Raw genomic sequence first — 21400 nt, forward strand, 5'->3', positions numbered from 1 at the left:
AGGTGCCAGCCAGCTCCTTAAAGACATGCAAAGAGAGGTGAGACTGGGGAGGAGGAAGAGAGACCCTGGTAGGACACAGAATGTAATCCCTTCTGAAGTGTCAGAATTCATGTTTCTCCTCGGGCTCCAGGATGCCGCAGGGTGTAAGGAGGCAAGATGTCTGCCCCTGCTCTAGGTGGATACTCTGTTGAGAGCCTCCAACGATGAAGGAGGAGATATCCCTGTGGCCGAGAGGGCTGTGTGCTGTGTTGAAACTGCAGTGAGTTCTGGGTGTGGAAGAGGGAATTTTCAAAAGCACGGATGTGAAGAGGTCATGTTCTCACAGGGACCCCATGGAGGAACGACAGCCACATGGGAGATCTGGTAATCAGCTGGCAGAATCAAGAGCAAATGCAGGTCTCAGGGCCAGAAAGGGAGGAGCGGGAAGAAGGTATCTGTAGATGGTTTCAGGCAAGGTGGAGGGCAGGTGCGAGCCAGAGCAGTCTGACTTGCCCTGCAGCGGACACTTTGTTTCTATGTTCCTGTTGGTGATGAGCTCTTTCCATCCACAGTTACTATGCTCACATTGGACAGGCTCTGCCATTGGTCCTTTGAGTTCACTATCTCATTTAACAGCCTCTCCAGGCTTAATGACGTGACTTGGTCTGAAGGGAACAGCTCCTGTGGATTTCAGTTCATGGCCAGCTCAGTTTTCCCCGGGGAAGTGGCATTCTTTTCTTTGTGAATAGGATAAAGTCCAGGGAGCCCTCCTCCTGTCGGGGCCCATCCCTCCCACATGGTAGAAAGTGATCAAAGAGACTTCAGATTAAAGCTGGCTTCTCAGAGTCCCCACTGGGGGCAGATTGAGCTGCTGCTGCTGCTGCGGAGCTTTGATCAACAAGTGACTTTGCTAAGTCGTGAGAGAAAGCTCAAATCCAATTTCCTGTGGGATGCTCTAGGGAGCTGGAAGGAGACGGGGAGGAGAGCATTTCTTCCCTAGTGGCATTAAGTGCATGCTTCACCCAGTCAGGAATTACTGAGCAGGACACCTAGTCGGGTCCTGTGCTTCACAAGATGTAGGGAGACAGTGAACTATAAAACTATAAGGTCCTTGGGTTCTTGTCGCAAAGTCCTCTCTAGGAACGGGGTCTGGTTTCCTGGTTAGCAGTAAAGGCAGGGCATGTGTTGGCTGAGATTGGATGACAAGGAAACCCTGCTTTTCCAAATGCCTGGAGTTTGTGTTCTTGACAGAGAGGCCCAGCTTCAGACCTGCTCTCAAGAAAACCAAGCAAATGGAGATTCGATTTCTGAGATGGAGGCCAGGAAGGCCATCACAAGAGGTAGGGCCTCTGGTCTGGTTCCTGAGAAATTAAAGAGAACCCTGCAAAGGTTCAGAGGAAAAGTCTAGAAATTGTCTGGTTTCCCTTCCGCTGCTGTGATAAAACACTGACCAAAAGCAGCTTGGCGGGGCGAGGGGGTTATTTGGCTCATACATCCGGGTCTTTCGCTGTAGGGGCTGGGGCCAGGGACCATGGAAAAAGGCTGCTTCTTCGATCTCTAGATCACTCTTAGCCTGGGCCCTCCCACATTAATTAATAATCAAGACAATCCCACCCGCTAATCTGATTTAAGCACTTCTTCAGTTGAGGGTCCCCTGTCAGATGGCTGTAGGTTGTGTCAAGCTGACAAAGCGAATGTGGATAGGCCCAGAAGTGAGGCTGTCAGCTGTGTGTGTAAGTTATCAAAACCCAGGGTAACTGGGAGAGGATGAGAAATGGCATAAACCTAGGATTTGAGCTAAGGAGTCTCAGGGGTTATAGGTGTGTGCACGCACATGCATGTGGAGGTCCAGGGACAAGTTTGACTTCATTTCACAGATACATCATAGCACTTCTTTGCTTCTTTCTTTCAAAGATTTATTAATTTTATGTATGTGAGTTCACTGTCACTCTCTTCAGACACACCAGAAGAGGGCATGGGATCCCATTACAGATGGTTGTGAGCCACCATGTGGTTGCTGAGAATTGATCCCACAACCTCTGGAAGAGCGGACAGTGCTCTTAACTGCTGAGCCATCTCTCCAGCCTCCTTCCCCCTCTTCCTTTGCTTTAGCTGTCCAAGAGAGTTTCTAGGGCTCCACCTCTCTCTATCCCCCTTCCCCATCACTGGGATTCCAGCCATGTAATTCTGTAATCCTAGCTTTTTAATCGGGTTCTATGGCTTGGTCCTCAGGCTCGTGAGGCCAGTGCTTTGTTGACCGAGCCATCAACAGCTGACTGGATAAACAAACTATAGGGTAGGCATGCGTGTGACTTCTCCTGGGGAGATGTGAGCAAATGTCTGTCACAGATAGAACACTGACAACATACCAAAGAAATTATTTCACCCAAGTCTAGCTTAGGGGGTCAGCCAGCCGGCTAGTTGGGCTATTTTCAGGGGTGTCACTAAAAAGCCCAGACCAGTATAGACGATAGCCTATGTTCCCTGGAGCTCCTTGCACACCCTGAAGGCAGCATGGTTGATCCTGAGGGTCCTTTCTCCCCAGAATTATTACAGCTTATGTAACTTTGGAAGGAAACTTGACATCTTTTAACTTTTCAAACTTCCTGAGTCTTGTGAGACTAATTTATTCCCTGAGTCTTAGATGCATCATCCCTCTTCCTTCCGGGGGAAATGCACAGGCCAGAAGAGAACATCGGATGCACTGGAACTAAATTACAAGCAGTTGTGAGCTGTCTCATGTGGGTGCTAGACGCCAAACATGGGTCCGGGGAACTGAACCCATGTCCTCTGGAAGAACAACAAGTGCTCTTAACCACCGAGACATTTCTCAGTCCCTATAAATTTTTTCTAAAAGATGTAAGGGTCGGAGTTATAAACAGAATGGTCAGAGGGTACATCTAGGACAAAGGTCCTGATGTAGGAGAGCCTGTCATGTTCTGATGAACGACAAGGCGGCTGGGTTTGGGAGACTTGGAGGAAGAGGTGGTGATTTCCCTAGACATAGAGGTGTCCCCTGACACAGAGGTTATGGGTTTCGTGTGTGTTTATTTTGATTTTTAGATGCAAGGATCTGTACGGCCAACAGCACTTGGAGCAACATACAAAGCTTGCAGCAGAGCCAAAGAAAGGTCAGGCAGAGGGGGACATTTTTGATCTTAGGGAAATATAACCTGAGTCTGTGGACTCTGCAGAGACGTGACCGAAGCTGTGATGTCAGAAAAAAAAAAAAAATCACTGCTCAGTCTGGAGTTAGACCTCTAAGGCTAGAATTTAGGACACTAGTCCCAGGATAGGAGTAGCTACAGGGCTCAGTGGCTTCGCTGGAGAAGCAGAGGATAGAGCCAATGCATGTGCCTGCAGGAAGGCTGGCGAAGAGGAAAGCGGAGAGGAGGGGGGTGCCCTTGTTCATCCGGGAGCAAACTGTTAAAAGACAGGCACTCAGCGCCTGGAGGAGGAGCCCATAGACTTCATGGGAGCCCAGGTCAGCATCTCAGACGCCAGACTTCTTTGGACAAGTTCCCCTGGTTCTGCTAAGCACAGCCGAGCCTTCAGTTCCTTACCTCCCCCCAACCCCCCCCCCCCCCCCCGTACGAGTTCTGCTTTTTCTTGCTCCTTACTCCTGGCTCAGTATCCGGCCCACCGTGGACGCTCGCTGATGGTTTCAATTCCAGAGAGGAAAGGACACGAGGTTTCGGGAACGTGCTCTGGGCACTGTGTCCAGAAGCACACTTGGGACTGGAAGGCAGTCCAAGTTCACTGGCTTGGATGTGCATGAGAATAGCTCTCGCAAGGAGGCTCAGGTCACCTCCTTGATGGTTTTGCAAAGAACCCAGACCAGTGACGGAGCATCCAGCACTCTGCAGCTTGGAGAAGAGGAAAGAAACCCGGCTGCCCACTGAGCGATGAGCAAGGTGCCCTCGGCATACAGGTTGCGCGGAGTCACCAGGTCAAAGGCAGGTCTGATTGGCACGTACCGGGGCAGAACGGGGAAAAGAGTGGACTGCAGCTTCCCAGCGCAGTAGATGTAGCGTGTCCGCGCAGCCCCGGGGCTCTAGCTAGCTGAGAGCTGGCAGAGAGCCGCGCGAGTTCCCCGGGGCGTCCCCGATCGCGTGCCCCGCGGCCCCAGCGAGCGCCCAACTCCCTAACTCCGGGACTTTGGCAAAGCTGCAGCAGGCGGGGAGCGGCGGAGAAGCAGGACGCACCATTGGAGCCCGCGGGGGGGGTAGCAGTCAGGAGCCGGGGCCCTCCTGCATCCTGGAGGATGGAGATGCTCTATAAGTAAATGGAGGATTGAAGAATGGAGGCGCCTAGGGCTCAACCATGGATCTTTTGGCGGAAGGCGAGGTGCAAGACCTGGAATGAGAAGCCAGGGGATGATGGGGTTGGAGCGCACCCCCACGGCGCTGACATAGTGGAGGAGCCCTGCTCCCCCGCCGGCGAGCGGCGGAAGTGCCGCGGAGTTGGAGCGGGGCCGGCGCCGCGGCCGCTTCTGCTGGCCGAACTGCTGCCGCCGCCGGGCGGACGGGCGGACGCGCAAAGCCGGGGGCGGGCGCGGCGGGGCGGACCGGCCCCGATGAGGCGCAAAGAGAAGCGGCTCTTGCAGGCGGTGGCGCTGGCTCTGGCGGCCCTTGTCCTGCTGCCCAACGTGGGGCTCTGGGCTCTGTACCGCGAGCGGCAGCCCGACGGCAGTCCTGGGGGATCCGGGGCGGCGGTGGCCCCGGAGGCGATACAGGTGAGTGGTCCGCGGCCGAGGGTGTGGAGCATTCTTTCCCCACTTCGTTTCCACTCTGTAGTTCCTTGTTCCGCCTATCCTTCGGGTCTGCTCTGAGGCATCCCATTTTGGGGATGGCAACATCGAGGCTTAGGGAAGGTCAAAGATTTATTATCCAGGCTCTTACTCCAGCCTAAAACAGTGTTCAGCCCTAGGCCCTTTTCCTAGTTTACCCCACTCCTCCTATTGCCGTCTATTATTCCTGTCCTCATCAGCGCTCCCTTTTTCGGAGGATCTCCGTGCCACCCAGGATTGTTCCTTCTGAGGTAGGAGTGGAGATTCTGGTCGTTCTTGTCGCTGTTCTTCAGATAGTCTCTGCTCCTGGCCCCCACCCTCGCCTGCTGATTCTAGTGTTTGAGTCAGACCAGATTCTTCCTGGTTTGCCATCTACAAAGGCACTCCTGGGTCTCCTCTAAGTCTCCCATCTGGAGCTAGCTTGCTTGTTTTTCTCTTGTCTTCTCTTGTTTTTTCTTCTTCTCCTTCCCTCCCTCCCTTTCTTTCTCTCTCTCTTCTTTCTTTCTTTCCTTCCTTCCTTCATGTGCCTTATTTACATGTATGTCTGCACCACACACGTGCCTGGTGCTCACTGAGGTCAGAAGAGGGCATGGGGGGTCCCCTGAAAGTGGAGTTACAGATGGCTCTGAGTCACTATGTGGTTGCTGGGAATCTAACCTGGAAGACCAGCCAGGACTCTTTAACAGGTGACCCATCTCTCCCCACCTCCCACATCACTCAGTCTTTATCCTAGTCAGATTCTGTGCCTCTCTTGAGAATACTGAACCCATGCCCCAAAAGAGGTCAAGTAAGGACCGAGTGCCTGTCATTGAACTTGCTGCCTTTGACACTAGTCTAGAAGCTCTGGTAGAGGGCTTTCCAAATGTCCCAGAGCCACAGGTGTCAGGTACCCCCAGGACAAAATACCTCCAACCTTCCTTCTTTGTACTAATGAGATATGTTTTTTGTAGACAACATTGAGAGACTGCCTCTTTAAAGTTGTGTGTGTGTGTGTGTGTGTGTGTGTGTGTGTGTGTGTGTGTACGTGCACGAGTGCGTGTGCATGTGGACTAGCAGCCTCCTGGAATAGATGAGCTCTGTCACTTTCCTCCAACCATCCTGACTTCTCTGTCCCAGCTCCTGGCAAATGTGGGCACGCTTGAATTATTCCTCCAGTGGGACATTTAAGAGTTGCTTACGGGATTTTCTCGGTCCCATGGGAAGTAAGCAGATGTGTGCCAGGGTCAGCCTTGACTGACTGCTGGCTGGCCTTGAAGGAAGAGGCTGACTTCTTGAGATTGATGCTCCCCCCAACCCCTTCCCATCCACTGTTAGGGCTGCCATCTGGGTATCCTGGCTTCTGGGTCTGGACGAAGAGTCTTTGCTACAGAGCTGATCAATTTAAACTTGGCTTGTCACTCTGGCAATTTGTAAATCATCCTGAAGGTCTGGGGGATCTATCTCTCTATGCTTGGAAAGTTGGGAAACTCCATTTCCGAATCCCCGGTTCAGATTCTGAAAGCCGGTTTAGAGCCCTCTCCCTTAAACTCTTTGTCTGAGTGGGGTTTTCCTGTGGGGAATCTCTTTCCTCTGTTACTGCCCCGTGTGGCCTCAGCGTCGGGAGGCCAGACTCGTGTTCCCTAGCTCAACTGTTAGTTTGCCGAGCGTTGATGAGTCTGGTCTCCCACTCTGAGCCCAGCTTGCTCCATGTGTAGGATTTGATGCCAACATTCTGTAATGCTGTCAAGGTGCCAATGGAGAGTGGACCAGGCTACCCCGGTGTCCTTTCCTGAAGTCCCTTATAACACTCCTATCTTGGGACGCTCTGCTGAGCACAGCCCTGGCTGAGGGGGGTGTGTCCAGCCAGGTCAGACTCTCCTGTGGAATAGCTGTGAGCAGTTCTGAAATAGCCCTTGACATTCTGCCTCTGCACGGAGAGAATTCTGCTGTGAAGGCAAGAGACATCCTAATTTTCATTTTCTGTAGACCCAGATGTGTAGCAAGAAGGTCAAGGTTAACTGTCAGTTTGGCCTTAGCTTTCATGGTGAATTACTAACTGTACAAAAGGGTATTGATGCAGTAAGGCCACCTTTTGAGGAGAGAGAGAGGAGAGAGGAGAGAGGAGAGAGGAGAGAGGAGAGAGAGAGAGAGAGAGAGAGAGAGAGAGAGAGAGAGAGAGAGAGAGAGAGGCGCTACTGAGTGCCTCTTGGAGGCGCTACCTGGACCATACTGAGAGGCTTTACATGCTCTGGTTTTTTTGTCTGCCTCTCTGAAATGGCATAGAAGGGAGGAAGAAATAGTGAAAGGTATGGAGGGTTTCCGTGTGATTATCTTTGCTTCTCCGGGGTCACAGAAGGGAACTGTTTCCCAAGGATGGGCCCCGGTAGGTGCGATAGGATTCAGCATTCATGGGCTGCCTTTCTGGAACAGTCTGCCAAATTTCCACACAGCCCCTTTTGTGCTCCACTCTCCTGCAGATGCAGAGCCCTCCAGTCCCTCCTCTGAATGTCTGCTGGCCTCCGGGAAAGAAGCTGGTTCCTCCCACCCCTCTGTGTCAGGTGTCTAGCTGGGAGCCGGTCTTCAGCACCCAGAGTGGTTGAGACAGTGATGAACCAGTCAGCCCTCTGACACTGCTGAGTTAACTCCAAGCGTGGCCGTGATCTTTCTGGTAGAAATAAGTGCTGGTCTGGAATGCAGCTGGATTGATCGAGTGCTTGCCTGTGTCCAATCCTCAGCACCACATAAACCAGCCCGTGGTGCCTGTCTGTAATTCCAGCACTCAGGAGGTGGCAGCAAGAGAATTGGAGTTCAAGGCTAACCTTAGCTACCCGAGAGACCTTGCTCTAGAGCAACACCTGTTGGGACTTTATTACCATGAGGAGTTCCGGTGGGATTTCTGTGAGATTACACCTGGGTTTGAGCAATCCTCTGATGCTGTCTCCTGGAGCCAGGAGCCAGGAGGCAGGACATTCGGCTCATAAAGTGCACATCATATGTTTGGAGTCTCCCTGGTCACATAGTTGGCTTTTCTGAACGTTGCAAGATTCAGCAAGGAAAGCTGTTGTTTTAACTTGGGCTTCCTTCTCTTTCCCACTCCCTAGACAGCCTGACATCTTGGTTTGATTCTAGGGTTGGTTTTCCTCCTGCAGAGCTTGGGAGCTGCTTTTGACATTCCCACCGCAGGAATCCCAAGCCCAGCTCCTCCTTCAGAGCCAGGAACTCTGGTGAGAAATGGCTTCTCCGGGTAATGGCATCTGTTTGGTAGAGACTGGTGGGATCATGGAATACCGGTGTCTTATGATTTTTAAGTCTCAGGGCTCTCTCTCGTTGGGTCAGAGCTGAACTTTATTCTTAGAACACCACCACCCTCCCCAACCCCCACCCCCGCCGCCCCGTTTCAGTTTTCTTGGTAGCAGAACCTTACGCCAGCAAGTTAAGTACCACGGAAATGTGGTCTGGGGTGGTTTCTTTACTTTTCCAAGGTGGAGCTGGTACCCTTTAGACTGCTTATAACGCCTCTGTCAGCTTGGCCAGATGAAATCTGATGCCACCGGGGAAGGGTTCTTGACTTAGCAGAGCAAATCTGCTTCTGCCTTCTCCTCCTCCCTCCCCCTCCCCTCCCCTCTCCCCTCCCTCTCCCCCTCCTCCCCCTCTTCCTCCTCCTCCTCCTGGGCTTGCTGTCTGCCAAGGATGAACACCGAGAAGCCTGGGAGAGAGGTCTGACTTTGGTTCTCTCTTGCTCTAAGCCCATTGCGACCTCAGGGAAGCGGTTTAACCTCTCTGTGCCTTGTATTCCTCACCTGTGAAAGGAGGAGGCAAGTGGATATCTTTATGGTGCCTTCCCACTGGTGGCCAGGGCAGATAATGCTAATCCGTCTTTACCACCAACCCCAGACTTGGCCTCAGACTGTTGATCAACAAGGCTTCTCACAATGGGCTTGCTGGCATCATTTGATTTGTTTCCTTTTTTCTTTCTTTTTTTTTTCTTTTTCTTTTTGGAGGGGGGATGTGGGAAATAGATGTTTTGTTGTGGCTTTTCCCATTCTGACATCCCAGGAGTCCGTGAGCTTGGAAGTATGTTTCAGGAAGGTCTAGAGTCTACCTGAAGCCCCGACTTAGGTTTTTGCCCCGGTTCCAGCTTCTTCTCTCAGGCAGCTTTGTGTGTGTTAGCTCTGGTGACAGATAACAGATAATGGAACCGGGGATGGGAAAGCAAAGGCCCATTTAAAAGATAACCATCTAGCTTGCTAATTGTACCTTGTCTACAGCCAGCTCTTATTCAGAAATGGCATCCAGGATGTCTTTTGTTGCTGTATAAAAGGCACCTGGGGGTGAAGGAGGCCTTGTTGTAACTCACTGCTCCTTACAGTGTAGCATCTGTGCTTTGCACATCTACCCGGTCTTTCACATCTTGTGTGGAAGCAGAGGCTTTGTATAAGAATCTTGGTTCTCCAGAGAATCACTGTTCTCATGCCTGGGGGAGTGGGGACAGGAAGCAGATCCTACAGGTATGAGTTCCCACGGGTTCCACAGCGACCTCCCTGCCTGCAGATGTCCAGAGACCGGGGAGGTTGAGTGTGTTTGTTGAACTACTGAAAGTAGCAGAGCAGGCAGGGGGCTTCAGAGGGCCTCTAGGCCAGCCCCGTTCATTTTTGTCTGATGGAAACCAAGGCCCCAGAGGGGGTGATCGCTTAAAACAGGTTCTCACAGGAAGAAGGCAGACCAGAACACAGTGCTCTGAGGTTCACGCTCCGTTTCACAGCAGAAGCTTCTCCTCCACAGACTAATATTTGCGCCTTCTCTGCCATTATTTCCCCTGAGAGCCAAGATGATCTCGCTGACTCCCTGAGGCCAGCAAATAAAATGGATTAAACGTTGGGGCTGTGAAGGGACCCTGCTTGGGGTGGAGAGATTCAAAGGTATGTGGTACACGGTAGTGTTGCTGTCCGCAGCACACAGAACTAACTGGTCCTCAGAGCCCCCTTATGCTCTCCTCTGTATCAATTTCGAATAACAGTGGATCCAGCCTGAACTGATACAGAAGCACACAGGCTCCTCTGGGACCATCTGGTTCTAAGAATTGGGTGATCTGGTCTGGGTTCTCCTGCTTCTGGCTTTTTCTCTGTCACCCCTGACCTAGACCAAGCCCCTATGGCAGCAGAGCATGATCCCGGAGGAGAGTCTGTCTCTGGCTGCCTGTGTAGGAGAGAGAAGAAACCGTCTTTCTTCTGAGCCCTGCCTTCCTGTCCCACTTTGGGGTTGCCATACTCAGGACCTGTCACAACCATCTGCCGGGGGGGGGGGGGTGGAGATGCTGGAGATGGGGGTGGGTTGATCCCCTCAGGTGGGAGAGAGACTCGCTCCCCACAGAAGAATCTGAACAATGGTAAAGAAAGAGACGCCCCGTGCAGAAGCTGGCATGTCTACACAGAACCCTGGTGCATTTCCCCAGGCTTTGGACTCAGGCATCACCAGGAAGGCACCTCTTGGACACCCTGGACTTACCCTCATACACAGAATCTGTGGCTGTAAGTTTGTGTTCCCATTAGCGCTGTCCATCTTGGACTGAGGTTGGGTGTGTGGCCTTGCTCGCAGCTGGGGAGGCTTGGGCCCGGGTTTTTGCCAACACCGCGTGGAGGGGCTGGAAGCACCTTCCTGTTTCATCCCACCCGTTCTGCGGCCGCCTTCCTTTCCCCTCCCACGTGTTCTGAGTGCCTCCCTTCCCCTCCACACACCAAAAGCCAGTCCACTGCACATTTTCTCTCAAGCTGAGAAAAGAACTTCTGTCTCTTCAGCTTCGACTTTTTTCTGCCTGGCCCTGTTCACTGGAGGAGGCGGAGTGTTCATACTTTGGAAGCTAGAGGAAGCTAAACAATTCCGCTTGCTGCTGCGGGTGGGTGTGTGTTTATGCGTGCGTAGCTTTCTCTCCATGTGGCACCCTCTTCTCTCTTATCTTTTCCATGGTTCCTGTTTGCTGCCCTCTGCTGAGTGTTGATAGGAGATGGAGAGGGAGAGAGCGAGCCCAGGGTTTCTTCTCTTTGCTCCTGAGAGGAAGCTGAGCTTCAGATGCTGGATTTTCTCCCACCTTCTCAGGAGAGAAGCCACCGCCTAAAGCAACATCAGCAAGAACCGTTACAATGTTGAAGGTTAAGGGGATGGCTCAGTGGGTAAGATCGCAGCTAAGCAAGCTGGAGGACCTGGGTTTGGCTGTCTATGCCGGTTACCTCAATATCGGGGGCAAAGACAGTTGGATTCCGAGAGCCTGCTGGACCTGCTAGCCAAAACAGCCTTCAGACTGTGAGTGACTCCCATCTGTGGCAATTAGGTATTTGGTGGTAAAGGAAGACATTGCACAGCCTATTCTAGCTTCCACGTGGGTGTGCACACCTGGACATTCACACACGTGACCATATATACCACAGACGCATGTGCACATGCAAGCGCACATGCAGTGAGCAGTGATTCATGCTTAACCCTTCGTTCCTCTGTTTCTCCGTATCGGATCAGGAAAAGGGACCAGTTTCTCAGCTCATCCCTCCATCCCCTCCTGTCTGAGCAGAGGGGAGAGGCCATTGCCTTGGGACTGAAGCTTTCCAGTAGGCCCCTGGGTGGTGCTGAGATATGACCTCCCTGCTCTCTTAGACTGTGGCTGGGCAGCGTGGAAGGCTCCAGCTTTGTCATCCCACAACCTGATGTCAAACCCCCAGGCCTAGGTGGGCCACCTAACATCTTTACCCTGAAATCCCTGGTCCATGTCACAAGAGTGACACTAGTTACCTTGGAACTTCTTTTGAGGATGAACTAGTCACAGGTCACCGAGTACAAAGCCCTGAGCACAGCACTTAGCTCAGAATTAGAGCCCCCGATGGCAGTCAAAATGGCTGTTTCAGCTCAACCTGGCTTTGGGTAAGGACCTGGTTTCCTAGCTTCTCTGTGGCTGAGAGGTTGGGAAGCGTATGCCATCCCTGGAGGGTTAGGGCTCCGGGAGGAAGGGCTGACCCACACGGAGGCCGCACAGCTTCTGAGTATACCATAGCCGGTTGGTTGGTGATTGGTATAAATGATGTCTCTCGTGCCAACACCTCTCCTTGCACACAGCTCTCGGACTGTTTGGAGCCCGAAGCAGTCTTTGGATGGTGTTGTTCTCCCACTTCCTACCTGGGAGGGAACCTGAGCATCTTTCTAGAGTTTTCTTCTCAGCATTCGCCTCCAGGAAGTGTGTTTGGTGACTCTAGTCCCAGGAGTTCTCCTGAGCCTCCCTTCCCTCATCTGCTTGCCTGGATGGGAAGACTTCCTGGGTGCCCACTCTCACTGGTGAGACATCCATGCCAGTCTGTCACACACCGTGATCATTTCTGACCGGTGGCGGACTACTTCGTGAGGTCAGGGATGCTCTCCTCCCGTCATTACAGAATGACTAAGGACTGACAGACAAGCCGTATGGCTCATTCTCAGCAGCCACTGGCCGGGACTCGAGGCTTAGCCTCAGGAATGGCTTTCCACGAACTTCGGGGTGCTTAGAACCCCGAGCCTGGAAAGGGTGGAGACCTCAAGGAACATGACTGAGCTTATTCCCTGGAGCTCCCCACACACATCCGGGAGACCGACCGCTTCTTGGGCCTACCCCACTGCCACGAGAATGCCCCCAGCTGGCCTCCTGTTGGGCAGTGAGGAACAGCTCTCTGCCAGATGCCAGCAGGTCAGGCTCTGAGCCTGTGTCCTGGTCTAGATCCGGTCTGAGTGGTGGTGACCTTCTGCATGCTCTACTCTGGGCTGGGCGCCTGCCACCTGCTGCCTTCCAGGGCGGGGTTGGACCTGTGGGACCAGGGCAAGGTGCCTGAACCAGGAACCCCAGCGGAAGGGCGGCTTCATGGAGAACTCAGCAGCCTCTACCCTGTAGGGATGAGGGCAGAAGGGACCGTGTGGGGCTGGGAACCAGTCCCATCTCCCCAAATGAGCATGTTAGACTGTATCACAGTGTCCTGGTGTTAATTAAAGATGGGGTAACTGAGATCAGCAAGATGCAGTAACACATCTGTGGCCGTACAATCAAGCAGTGGGGGAAGTGGGCTCGTCCGCTTCTGTCCACTGCTGTAGAGCCGCTGACTGTGTGATTGGGTTGAGTCCAGTCTGTCCCCTGCCATGGAGGACAGAAGGACAAGTTGGAGGTCACCACTGAAGGCTATAAACCCAGTGCTTGTTCTGATAGCTGTTGCTTCTGGAATGCACTGAATGCTCAATAACAGTGGCCAGGATGAGGGTCCCAGCTGGACACGGTCCTTTGGCCTCCCAAGAGCCTGGGCCTCAGCTTGTGTGCTGGTGTGGGGTTGGCGATCAGGGCTTATGGGGAATACATTTCCCAGGCGAGCTGGGTTGGAACCACCTGTGAGGTGGGTGTGGTTTCCCGTTGCTCAGGCACGCTGCTCTCAAGTGAGAACTGTTTCTTCTTGCCTGTTTCCTCCTGTGTATTGATTGTTGTCAGCTGCTGACAGCAGTGTGTGTGTGTGTGTGTGTGTGTGTATTTGTGAAATAGCTAGTTTCTAAATTTGGTACCTAACTTCAGCAAGAAGTTAATGATTCTGGTGCACTGGGGCCTCTAATTTGGATTCCTGGTTATTCTGTTGACAATAAGTCTTAACAGCTGTTTTCTTCAAAAGGTCTCTTTTCATTAATTGTGCCTGGGAGGTGGTGGGGGTGGGTGTACCTGCACATATATGCCCATGGATGTTAGGGCCAGAGTTCAACGTCAGATGTCATTCTTCCAGTATTGACTGCCTCAGTGAAACAAGGCCTCTCGCTGAGACTGGGGCTCACCCGTTAGGTTAGACTCACTAGTGGGCCTCATGACTCCTGTTTCTGCCTCCCATTCTGTTGTTGGATTATCACTGTGTTAACCAAGGCTGACTGTGCGTGCTCTCTGTCTCTCCTTCTCTCTTCATTCTTGTTTTGGCTTTCTTTTTCCTCCTCCCCCTCCCCCTCCCCCCTTCCCCCTCCTCTTGCATGACTTCTAGGCATTGAATTCTGTTCTTCATGCTTACTTGGGAAGCACTTTATAGACTATTCTAGTTCCCCAGTTTACATGTGTCCTCTAATGGATTCTAAACCACGTTTGGCCCAGTAGGAAGTTGTGGCTTGTCCAGGACTGGCCCTTACTTGGTTAGATGTTACTGTGTTTCGATGTCAGCAGTTGGTAAAGCCAGTCATCAACACTCTGGCAGGGATGAGGAGGGTCTCTCAAGGCCCCTCCCCCTAGCTGAGGCGCTATTGGCAGTTTATCGCTGCTAGAGGAGGGGGGGCGGTCATTTGTCCTTGAGGGTGTGGCTATTGGCAAGTTGTCCGTGCTCCAGTGGACAGCACCCCTGTGAGCAGCACTGATGGGATTCAGTGAAAATGTGCTGGGTCCCCTAGCAGCTGCCCCCCTAGACAAGCCTTCACACCCCTCCACCTCTCCGAACCCTGTCACATTTTGTGGCCTGAAACCTGAAGCCTCACCCTTCTAGTTATCAGTCTATGGGAGTTTCATAGGAGACACTCGAAAACTCTGTGACGAGGCTGAGAGTGGATAAGTTGTGTCTGAGCCTTGTAACTCGCAGATTGTGGTTGTCAAACAGACCACCTCAGCTTATATGCAGATTCCTGCTCTACCTCACCAACATGGGGGTCCCGTGCTTCCCTCTCAGTCTCCGAACTCGGGACCCCCTATGCCTAGTGAAGCTTTCTCATTGTTAGAAGGCTGGAGGCTGTCAGTTGCTGCTTCCTCAGCAGTGGGGGACTCAGGTGTCCCAGTCATCTGAGTGTAGAAGACCTGTGTGCAGCCAGATCGGGGTTCCCAGCATGTACTGGGGAAGGCAATTCAGTCATATGCACCCATGTAGGTCTGAGTCCAGGGCCCTTGGATGTAGCGACCACAGTTCAGGGACTTCTTCCCCTGCAGGCTTCTGCCACAGCTGGTCCATGGGGCGGGGGAAGCCCTGGCGAGAGCCTAGGCTTGGGGTGGTCACAGTCTTGGAACGAATGCCTGCCCTGTCTTTGCACCTTTGTTCTTTAAGCAGAGACAGTAGTGGTCAGTTATTAAGCTAGTCTGCATTTGACACTCAGGGTGACCACCTTTTTCAGCCCTCTCATCCCATGGTGAGGGGGTAGGGCTGGGGGCGGGTTCTGCTTATTGTCACTACACAGACTGGACAGCAGGCTGAGGACAGCTAATTAAATTCCAGGCCTGTGCAGAAATAAACCTCAATGGCTGCTCCGACTTAGGCTCCCAGACTCGTGCTCTTAGCTGCCAAATTTGATTGACCCCCAAGGGGAGTCATTTCACCTCTCTGCCTGTGTCCACTGAGTGTTCTAGCACCTGAACAATGTATAGACAGGAGGGAGAGGACGGTTTCCCACCCACAGCTCTTCTTGGCTCCCCCTCAGGACAGTTGTCTGACTCTGGTACGGGGAGTTTTCTTGCCCTCTGGGGTACAGATCCTGGTCCCTCCTGTCCCCAGCCTGAAGCCTGCCACTCTCCAGCTCTCCTGGCAGCAAGGAAGACAGCTGACAGCTCCTGCCAGGGCCCAAGCCAGGGAACAATGGGGGACATTGAGAAGGCTGCCAGGTGCCAAACCAGAGGTAATAAAGGGACATTTGATTAGTTTCAACCCGAATTGTCAGGCTCTGCTCTCTTTCTCCAGGCAGCGGTTAAAGGGCACAAAAAAGGTACGGCTTCCCTCCCTGGGGGGCGGGGGTATGGTGCCAGTTCCTGACTGGGCAGCCATCTTAGGCCTGAAACTCCCAGCAATAGGGAGCTCATCTCACTTCCCTCAAGTTCTTCAGTTCTCCATCGTGGCTCAGGGTGACAGAGGATCTCTCAGTGACCCTCCACTCAGCTTTTCTGTCTCTCCTCAAGTTTTTCCTTTCCTAGAAAGCCTTACCTGGCCATTTGAGGAGGAACTCAACTGTCTCTTGGAAGTGTGTGTAGAACCTACTGCCTGGTGCTAACCCCATACACCTTCAGGCTCAGCAGAAGCAAGTCATGTATTCAAGCCATTCTAGCAGGAGCTCTGTTGTGGGAGGCTTTGGATGGGGGCTGGGGTAGAGTGGACGGGGATCCACGACTGTTGAAGGTGAGCCCATACTCCTTCCCTGGGAGTTCTACTCCCAAAATGGCCATTGTGTCTGGGGGTAATCTTTCAGTCAAGAGATCCCCTAGGCTTGTGGGTGGTCTGTTTTCTGTTGCAGCTACTCACATAATGCCACTGTGGAGTAAACATGGCTACCTTATGTATGACATGCTATGTTCCAATAGAATATATCTTTGTGGAATGGGCAGCATGCCGGTCCGGCAAGCTGTGGTTTGTTGGCTCCTGCTCTGGTCTCTTCCTGATAGAAGAGCCCCCAGGTGACAGATGGAGCCCTTTAGGAATTGTATGACCGAGGGCAGGCTGGTCCTCAGCTGTGCAGTGCGTCTTTTGAGAGGGTGAGTCTTGAGGTCCTGCCAGTTCTGGACACACAGTGAGGCCCCGAGTTCCCCGCAGTGGGTCCGGCATACCATTGTGGCTAAGCAGAGCCCTTTAGTGCAAACCAAATACTCTCTCCCGCTGATGCCCCACCGTGTGCTTACCCCACCTTTCTGAGATCATAGCCCCACCCTCCTGTGAGATCATAGTCCAGTCGGCACCTACAGCCAGAGAATGTCACAGGCAGAACTCAGAGGCACCTGTCCTTCTCTAAAACTCTCCAGAAGCTGGCCAAGGCAGCACACACAATGTATACAACTCTGTTCATCTCTCCCTACCCAACACTCCAGCTGTAGTGGATGTCTTAACACACCAGACATGTGTCTCCCCCGGGACCCTGGATGTAGAATGCTTTCCCCAAAGACTGGTGCATGACTAGGTCATGATCTTCGAGGTCTCAGCTCCAGTGTCACCTCAGAGAGCCCATTCCCTCCTCTCATCTCTTTGCAGTGTCTCAAACTGAATTGTCTGTCCTACAGTTCAGTTGACTAGCACGGCCTCACTTCTCATTTCCTGGTTCGTGTTTCTGTCAAACACCAGGAGGGTAGGTACCTTGCATGTCTTATTTACTACTTACTGCATTCACAGTATAGCACACAGTAGGTGCTCAGACTGTTCGCTAAATGAGTGAAAGGATGCTGCATACTCTTGTCTGGAACACTCTAGAGGCAGGGTCATGACTGCTGAACTTTACTTCCTATTCTCTCTTTGCACATCTCATGTGGACGTTCTGGGACCCTGGTGCTGGGGGATGATGCACATTTTCCTCTAGGACCCTGGTGCTGGGAGATGCTGTAGGTTTTCCTCTGGAAAAAAGGGAAGAGACAGCCTTCCTTCTGCCCTGGTGAGATGGGAGGACTTTGAGAGTGTGAGCTCAGAGTAGCAGCCAAGGATTGTTGGCAGAGCCTAGAGGAGCCCTGGTGGGACTCCACTCCTCTTCCCCAAGCAGTCTCCATCCTCAACCACCAGGGTTGCTTGGTGGTACCCTTGCCTGAGGAGAGTTTGATGCATTCCTTTCAGACGTTCTTGGAAATTTGAGATGCCTTCTCTGGGCTGGTATTTTTCCTGTGGTTCTGTGGCATGTGTGCCCCTGCTTGCTTCTTGGTGGCCGGAGAAGGTGTTTGCTGCAGGTGGAGCTGACTGCCTTGTCTGTCTATGGTGGGTCTCTGAGGGGAAGGGCTCCTCGCCAGACCCAGGCTTTTCCTAGGCCCACCAACGCATGGATTTGAGTGGGGGTAGCAGTGGGGGTGTTAACGTATCTCCCAAGTCATGCATTAAATTCCTAAGCCCAAGTACCTCAGAATACGACATGGAGGGAGGGCTGTAACTGGATGAGGTCATGCTGGCGTGGATACATTCCTCATCCTCCATGGCTGATGGGGCTCTCTAGAAGTGAAGAGACACAGAGGAAAGAGAGCCCTGAGAACCTAGAGCACCATAAGTCAGAAACACCTGGCATGCCCAGAGCCGTGGGCAAAATAGTCTTAACCTCTTCCTGGTACTTCTGCTCCATTTTAGTTTATGGGAAAGATTCTCTCCTGAGAGAACATAACGTGTCACACTGCACATGTGTTCTTTAACTAAAGCCATGCCCTGATTAGGATCAATAACTCTCTCTGTTCCTCCTCCACCCCTCTCTGCACTGTTTTGTTTTGTCCTAAGTTCCTACATTGACTGCAACAAAAAATTTTCATTTCGAGTCCTCACTAAATTGATCCGGAGGATTACTGTGTGCTAGATACAAAAGCCACACCACACCACACCCCCCACCACCTCCTTCAGAGCTCCCAGCCTAAAGGAAAACGCAGACAGGTTCTGGGTGCTGCCTGGGAGACCAGCATCACACTGTGGGGTACTGGGAGACAACACTGGTCAAGGTCAGAAAGGGTTTCTGAAGAGAGATGCTTTTTACATAGGCTGAGACCATAGCTGTGTGTGCCTGGTAGGACTGCGTCTCCCGGGTGGCAGAAAGGGGACCTTCTCCCAGCAGCAGTGGGGGAAGGCAGTAGTGTCTGAAACTGCATGTATCTGGAGAAGTTGGGTCTTAGGCTCTGACGGCTGGCCTGGGAGACTGGGAAGCTATAGGATGGTTAAGGCATAGGTTGACTGGGTAGGAGCCATGGCTATACAAGAGGAAACTGAGGCAGGGACCAGCCGCTGAGGTGGAGGGAGAGTGAATGCTTTCATTCATCTTGCTGTGTCCAGATGACAGTACTGCAGCCACAGCACTTGTTGCTTAAAGTCTCTGAACTCCAGATGTTGGTGACATTGACTATTGCTAGCTGTTTTGCCCGGTGTGGTGATAAGCCTCTGCCGTGAAGAGACACCATGACCAAGACAACTCTTATAAACATTTAATTGAGGCCACCTTACAGGTTCAAAGTGAAGTTCAGTCCGTTATCCTCAAGGTTGGAAGCATAGCAGTGTCCAGGCAAACATGGTGCAGGAGAAGGAGCTGAGGGTTCTACATCTTGACCTAAAGATAGACCAAAGGGACTGCCTCCCAGGCAGCTAGGAGGAGGGTCTCAAAGCCCATCCCCACAGTGACACACTTCCTCCAACAAGGCCACACCCACTCCAAGGCCATACCTCCTAATGGTGCCATTCCCTGGGTCAAGTATATTTAAACCACCACAGTGGGAGAGGGGGCGGCAACAGAGTCAGCATCGTGGGATGGGAGCTTCGAGGTGCAGAATATGATACTCAAGCTATTCATTGGCACTTGAGAAGTAAAGGCAGGTGTGGGACTGACGGACACGGGCAGAGCTAGATTCATGATCTAGAAAGATCTATCTTCTAGTTCCTGAAGCAGAAGAATGCCCAGTCATGAAATCATGTGGCCAGATTGCTTTCCAAGCATTCTGCGGTTCAGGAGTTGAATTGTGGATCTCTCTTTCTCTCTCTCAACACTGAGGCCAGGTGAGGGGCAGAGAAGCTGCAGGACCTGATGGCTCTGACATGGAAGGAGCTGTATAAACTAGGTTCTGCCTCACTGAGCATGTCAGTCACTCATCAGCTTCTGACTCAGGACTGGATGTGCCCCAGGCCGGCTCTGCTAAGCACTTGACCTTCCAAGAGGAAAGATGGCTTTCTCTGTCCTTGAGGACAGCTAGACCATTGGACAGGTCATTCCAGGGCAGAGCGCCCGCCGAGCTGGAGTAAGCAGGGTAAAGGATGCACAGCAGCCCCAGACTACCCTCCCAGCTGCTCCTCCCTCCTCCGTGTCCCTCCCCACTCTAGTCTCACATCCGCTGCTGGGATAAAAATCCCTTGACAGAGGGCTGGAGTGATGGCTCAGCAGTTAAGAGCACCAGCTGCTCTTCCAGAGGACCCAGCCCCTCGTAGCAGAGAAGTCAGGGGGCAGGAACTTGAAGTAGCTGGCCCCATTACATGTCCAATCAAGAGCAGAGAGAATGGATGCACGCATGCTCGGTGCTCATCTCGCTTTCCTTACAAAATCTTATGTAGAGCAAGGCCCAAAGCCAGGGAATGGGCCGGGTCTTCCCACGTCGATTAATATAATATAGGCAGTCTCACACAGACGTGCCCACAGGGCAGCCCCATCTACACAATTCCTTCCTTGAAATTCTTTCCCTAGATAATTTTAGACCGTGTTGGCAGTTGAAACTAACCATCCCACTGCCTTAACCCTAGGCTTTTACGCCCTTGTTTTTGTTGTTAAGTGACTTTTATTTCACTTTATTTTAGTGTGTGGATGTCTTGCCCATTTGCATGTCTGTGCACCCTGTGGGAGCCTGGCGCCTGGGGAGGCCAGAAGAGGGAGTCAGATGCCGTGGAACTGAAGTTACAAATGGTTGTGACATGTCACGTGAATGCTGGGAACTGAACCTAGATCCATTAGAAGAGTGACAAGTGGGCTTAACCACTGAGCCATCTCTCCAGCCCAAAGGAGCTCCTCATCCTCCTGTTTCCACCTCCCAAGTGCTGGAGTTACTGTGCCTGCCCTAACCTTAGGCTTAAGGCCATAGGTTTGACTGTTCGAGCCCCAGTTTGGTACATTACTGGCTGTGTGAGTTGGGTTGCGTGCTTTAATTCTCTTTGTTTTCTCATTCTAAGCTGGGCATGAAAGACTGGGAGTGCCGCTCAATGGTGGGCTTCTGCCTTGTGTGCTTGAGGTCCTGGGTTCTATCCCAAAGCACCATGGGAAAAAAATAAAATAAAGTGAAGTAAAGGAGCCGCGATCATAGAACCTGCTTCCTGGGCTTCTTGTCAGGATTGTTGTCTGTGTGCGTAGCTTGGAGTTTAAGTGCTTGTGTGGAGATCAGAGGACAGTTTTGGGGAGTCGGTTTCCCCCTGCTATCTTGCATGGCTAGTGTTTGTACCTGCTGAGTCATCTCGCCAGCCAGTTATCAGACTTAAATGAGTGCACCTGTCTGTCTCTCTGTCTGTCTGCCTTTCTGTCTGTCTTACACACACACACACACACACACACACACACACACACACACGCACGCACGCACGTGCGCACACACACACACACGAAGCACTCTGGCTTTTAGTGACAGATACCATTGTCACTCCATTTGTCCCTGACCCAGGGCTGCTGAAATTATTGTCCTGAAATCCAGGGCTGAGGTGGAGGGCCACCCACTGGACTCCTGACTGTATCGGAGACGGGTACGTCCCTGGCAGAGGATACCTGCAGTGGCCCCACTCCAGGAGTGTGGTGGAGCGTCTCCTGCTAGGGAAGGCAGCTCTGGTGAAGTGTCTCAGAGCAGGCATTCTACTGGGAAGCCACTCAGGCAGGGAAGTGCAGAGGAAGCTGTTGGCAGAAGATGCTGGTGAAGAGGCAGGCAGTGTAAGATCCAGGCCTGGAGACCTGCCGATGGCAGGAGCCTGGTGCCAGGGGCACTACCTACCCTTGCTACCTGCCCTGCTAGCATGTCAGGGTCGATATGGCAACCCCTTTTTGTGTGCTGTGCTGCTGCTCGGACCCTTTTAAGGGCCACAGCACACGTAATCCTATGAAGGGAAACAGGTTTAAAGGTACAGAGACATTTTTGCTTGGCAGGCAGTGACAGTGTCTTTGGAGCCCAAAAGTAACAAACTTATCGGGTTGGGGATTTAGCTCAGCGGTAGAGCGCTTGCCTAGCGAGCGCAAGGCCCTGGGTTCGGTCCCCAGCTCCGGAAA

General features: G+C 52.4%; 1 protein-coding gene and 2 long non-coding RNA genes across 12 annotated transcripts in view; all 3 read left to right on the forward strand.

The window, feature by feature from the left end:
* Positions 1-4438: 4438 nt before the first annotated feature.
* The window catches only part of Galnt10 (polypeptide N-acetylgalactosaminyltransferase 10), a 145810-nt gene continuing 128848 nt past the window's right edge, over positions 4439-21400 (forward strand). For 8 of the 10 annotated variants that reach the window (XM_087569574.1, XM_087569573.1, NM_130742.2 and 5 more), the window contains 1 exon segment: positions 4439-4714. Coding sequence is in view for 4 of the 10 variants with exons in the window: in NM_130742.2 (NP_570098.1) it covers positions 4556-4714 (159 nt within the window). In the remaining 6 variants the exon portion in view is untranslated. 10 annotated transcript variants of the gene reach the window in all.
* LOC148002879 (uncharacterized) lies at positions 10737-12758 on the forward strand. The gene is made up of 2 exons (XR_015631637.1): positions 10737-11044; positions 11846-12758. It is a non-coding gene; the product is annotated as an uncharacterized LOC148002879 (long non-coding RNA).
* LOC134480689 (uncharacterized) lies at positions 15752-20443 on the forward strand. Its single transcript, XR_015631642.1, has 2 exons — positions 15752-16792; positions 19957-20443. It is a non-coding gene; the product is annotated as an uncharacterized LOC134480689 (long non-coding RNA).

Source organism: Rattus norvegicus, chromosome 10, assembly GCF_021556685.1.
Source record: "Rattus norvegicus strain SHRSP/BbbUtx chromosome 10, alternate assembly SHRSP_T2T, whole genome shotgun sequence".
NCBI classification, from domain to species: Eukaryota; Metazoa; Chordata; class Mammalia; order Rodentia; family Muridae; genus Rattus; species Rattus norvegicus.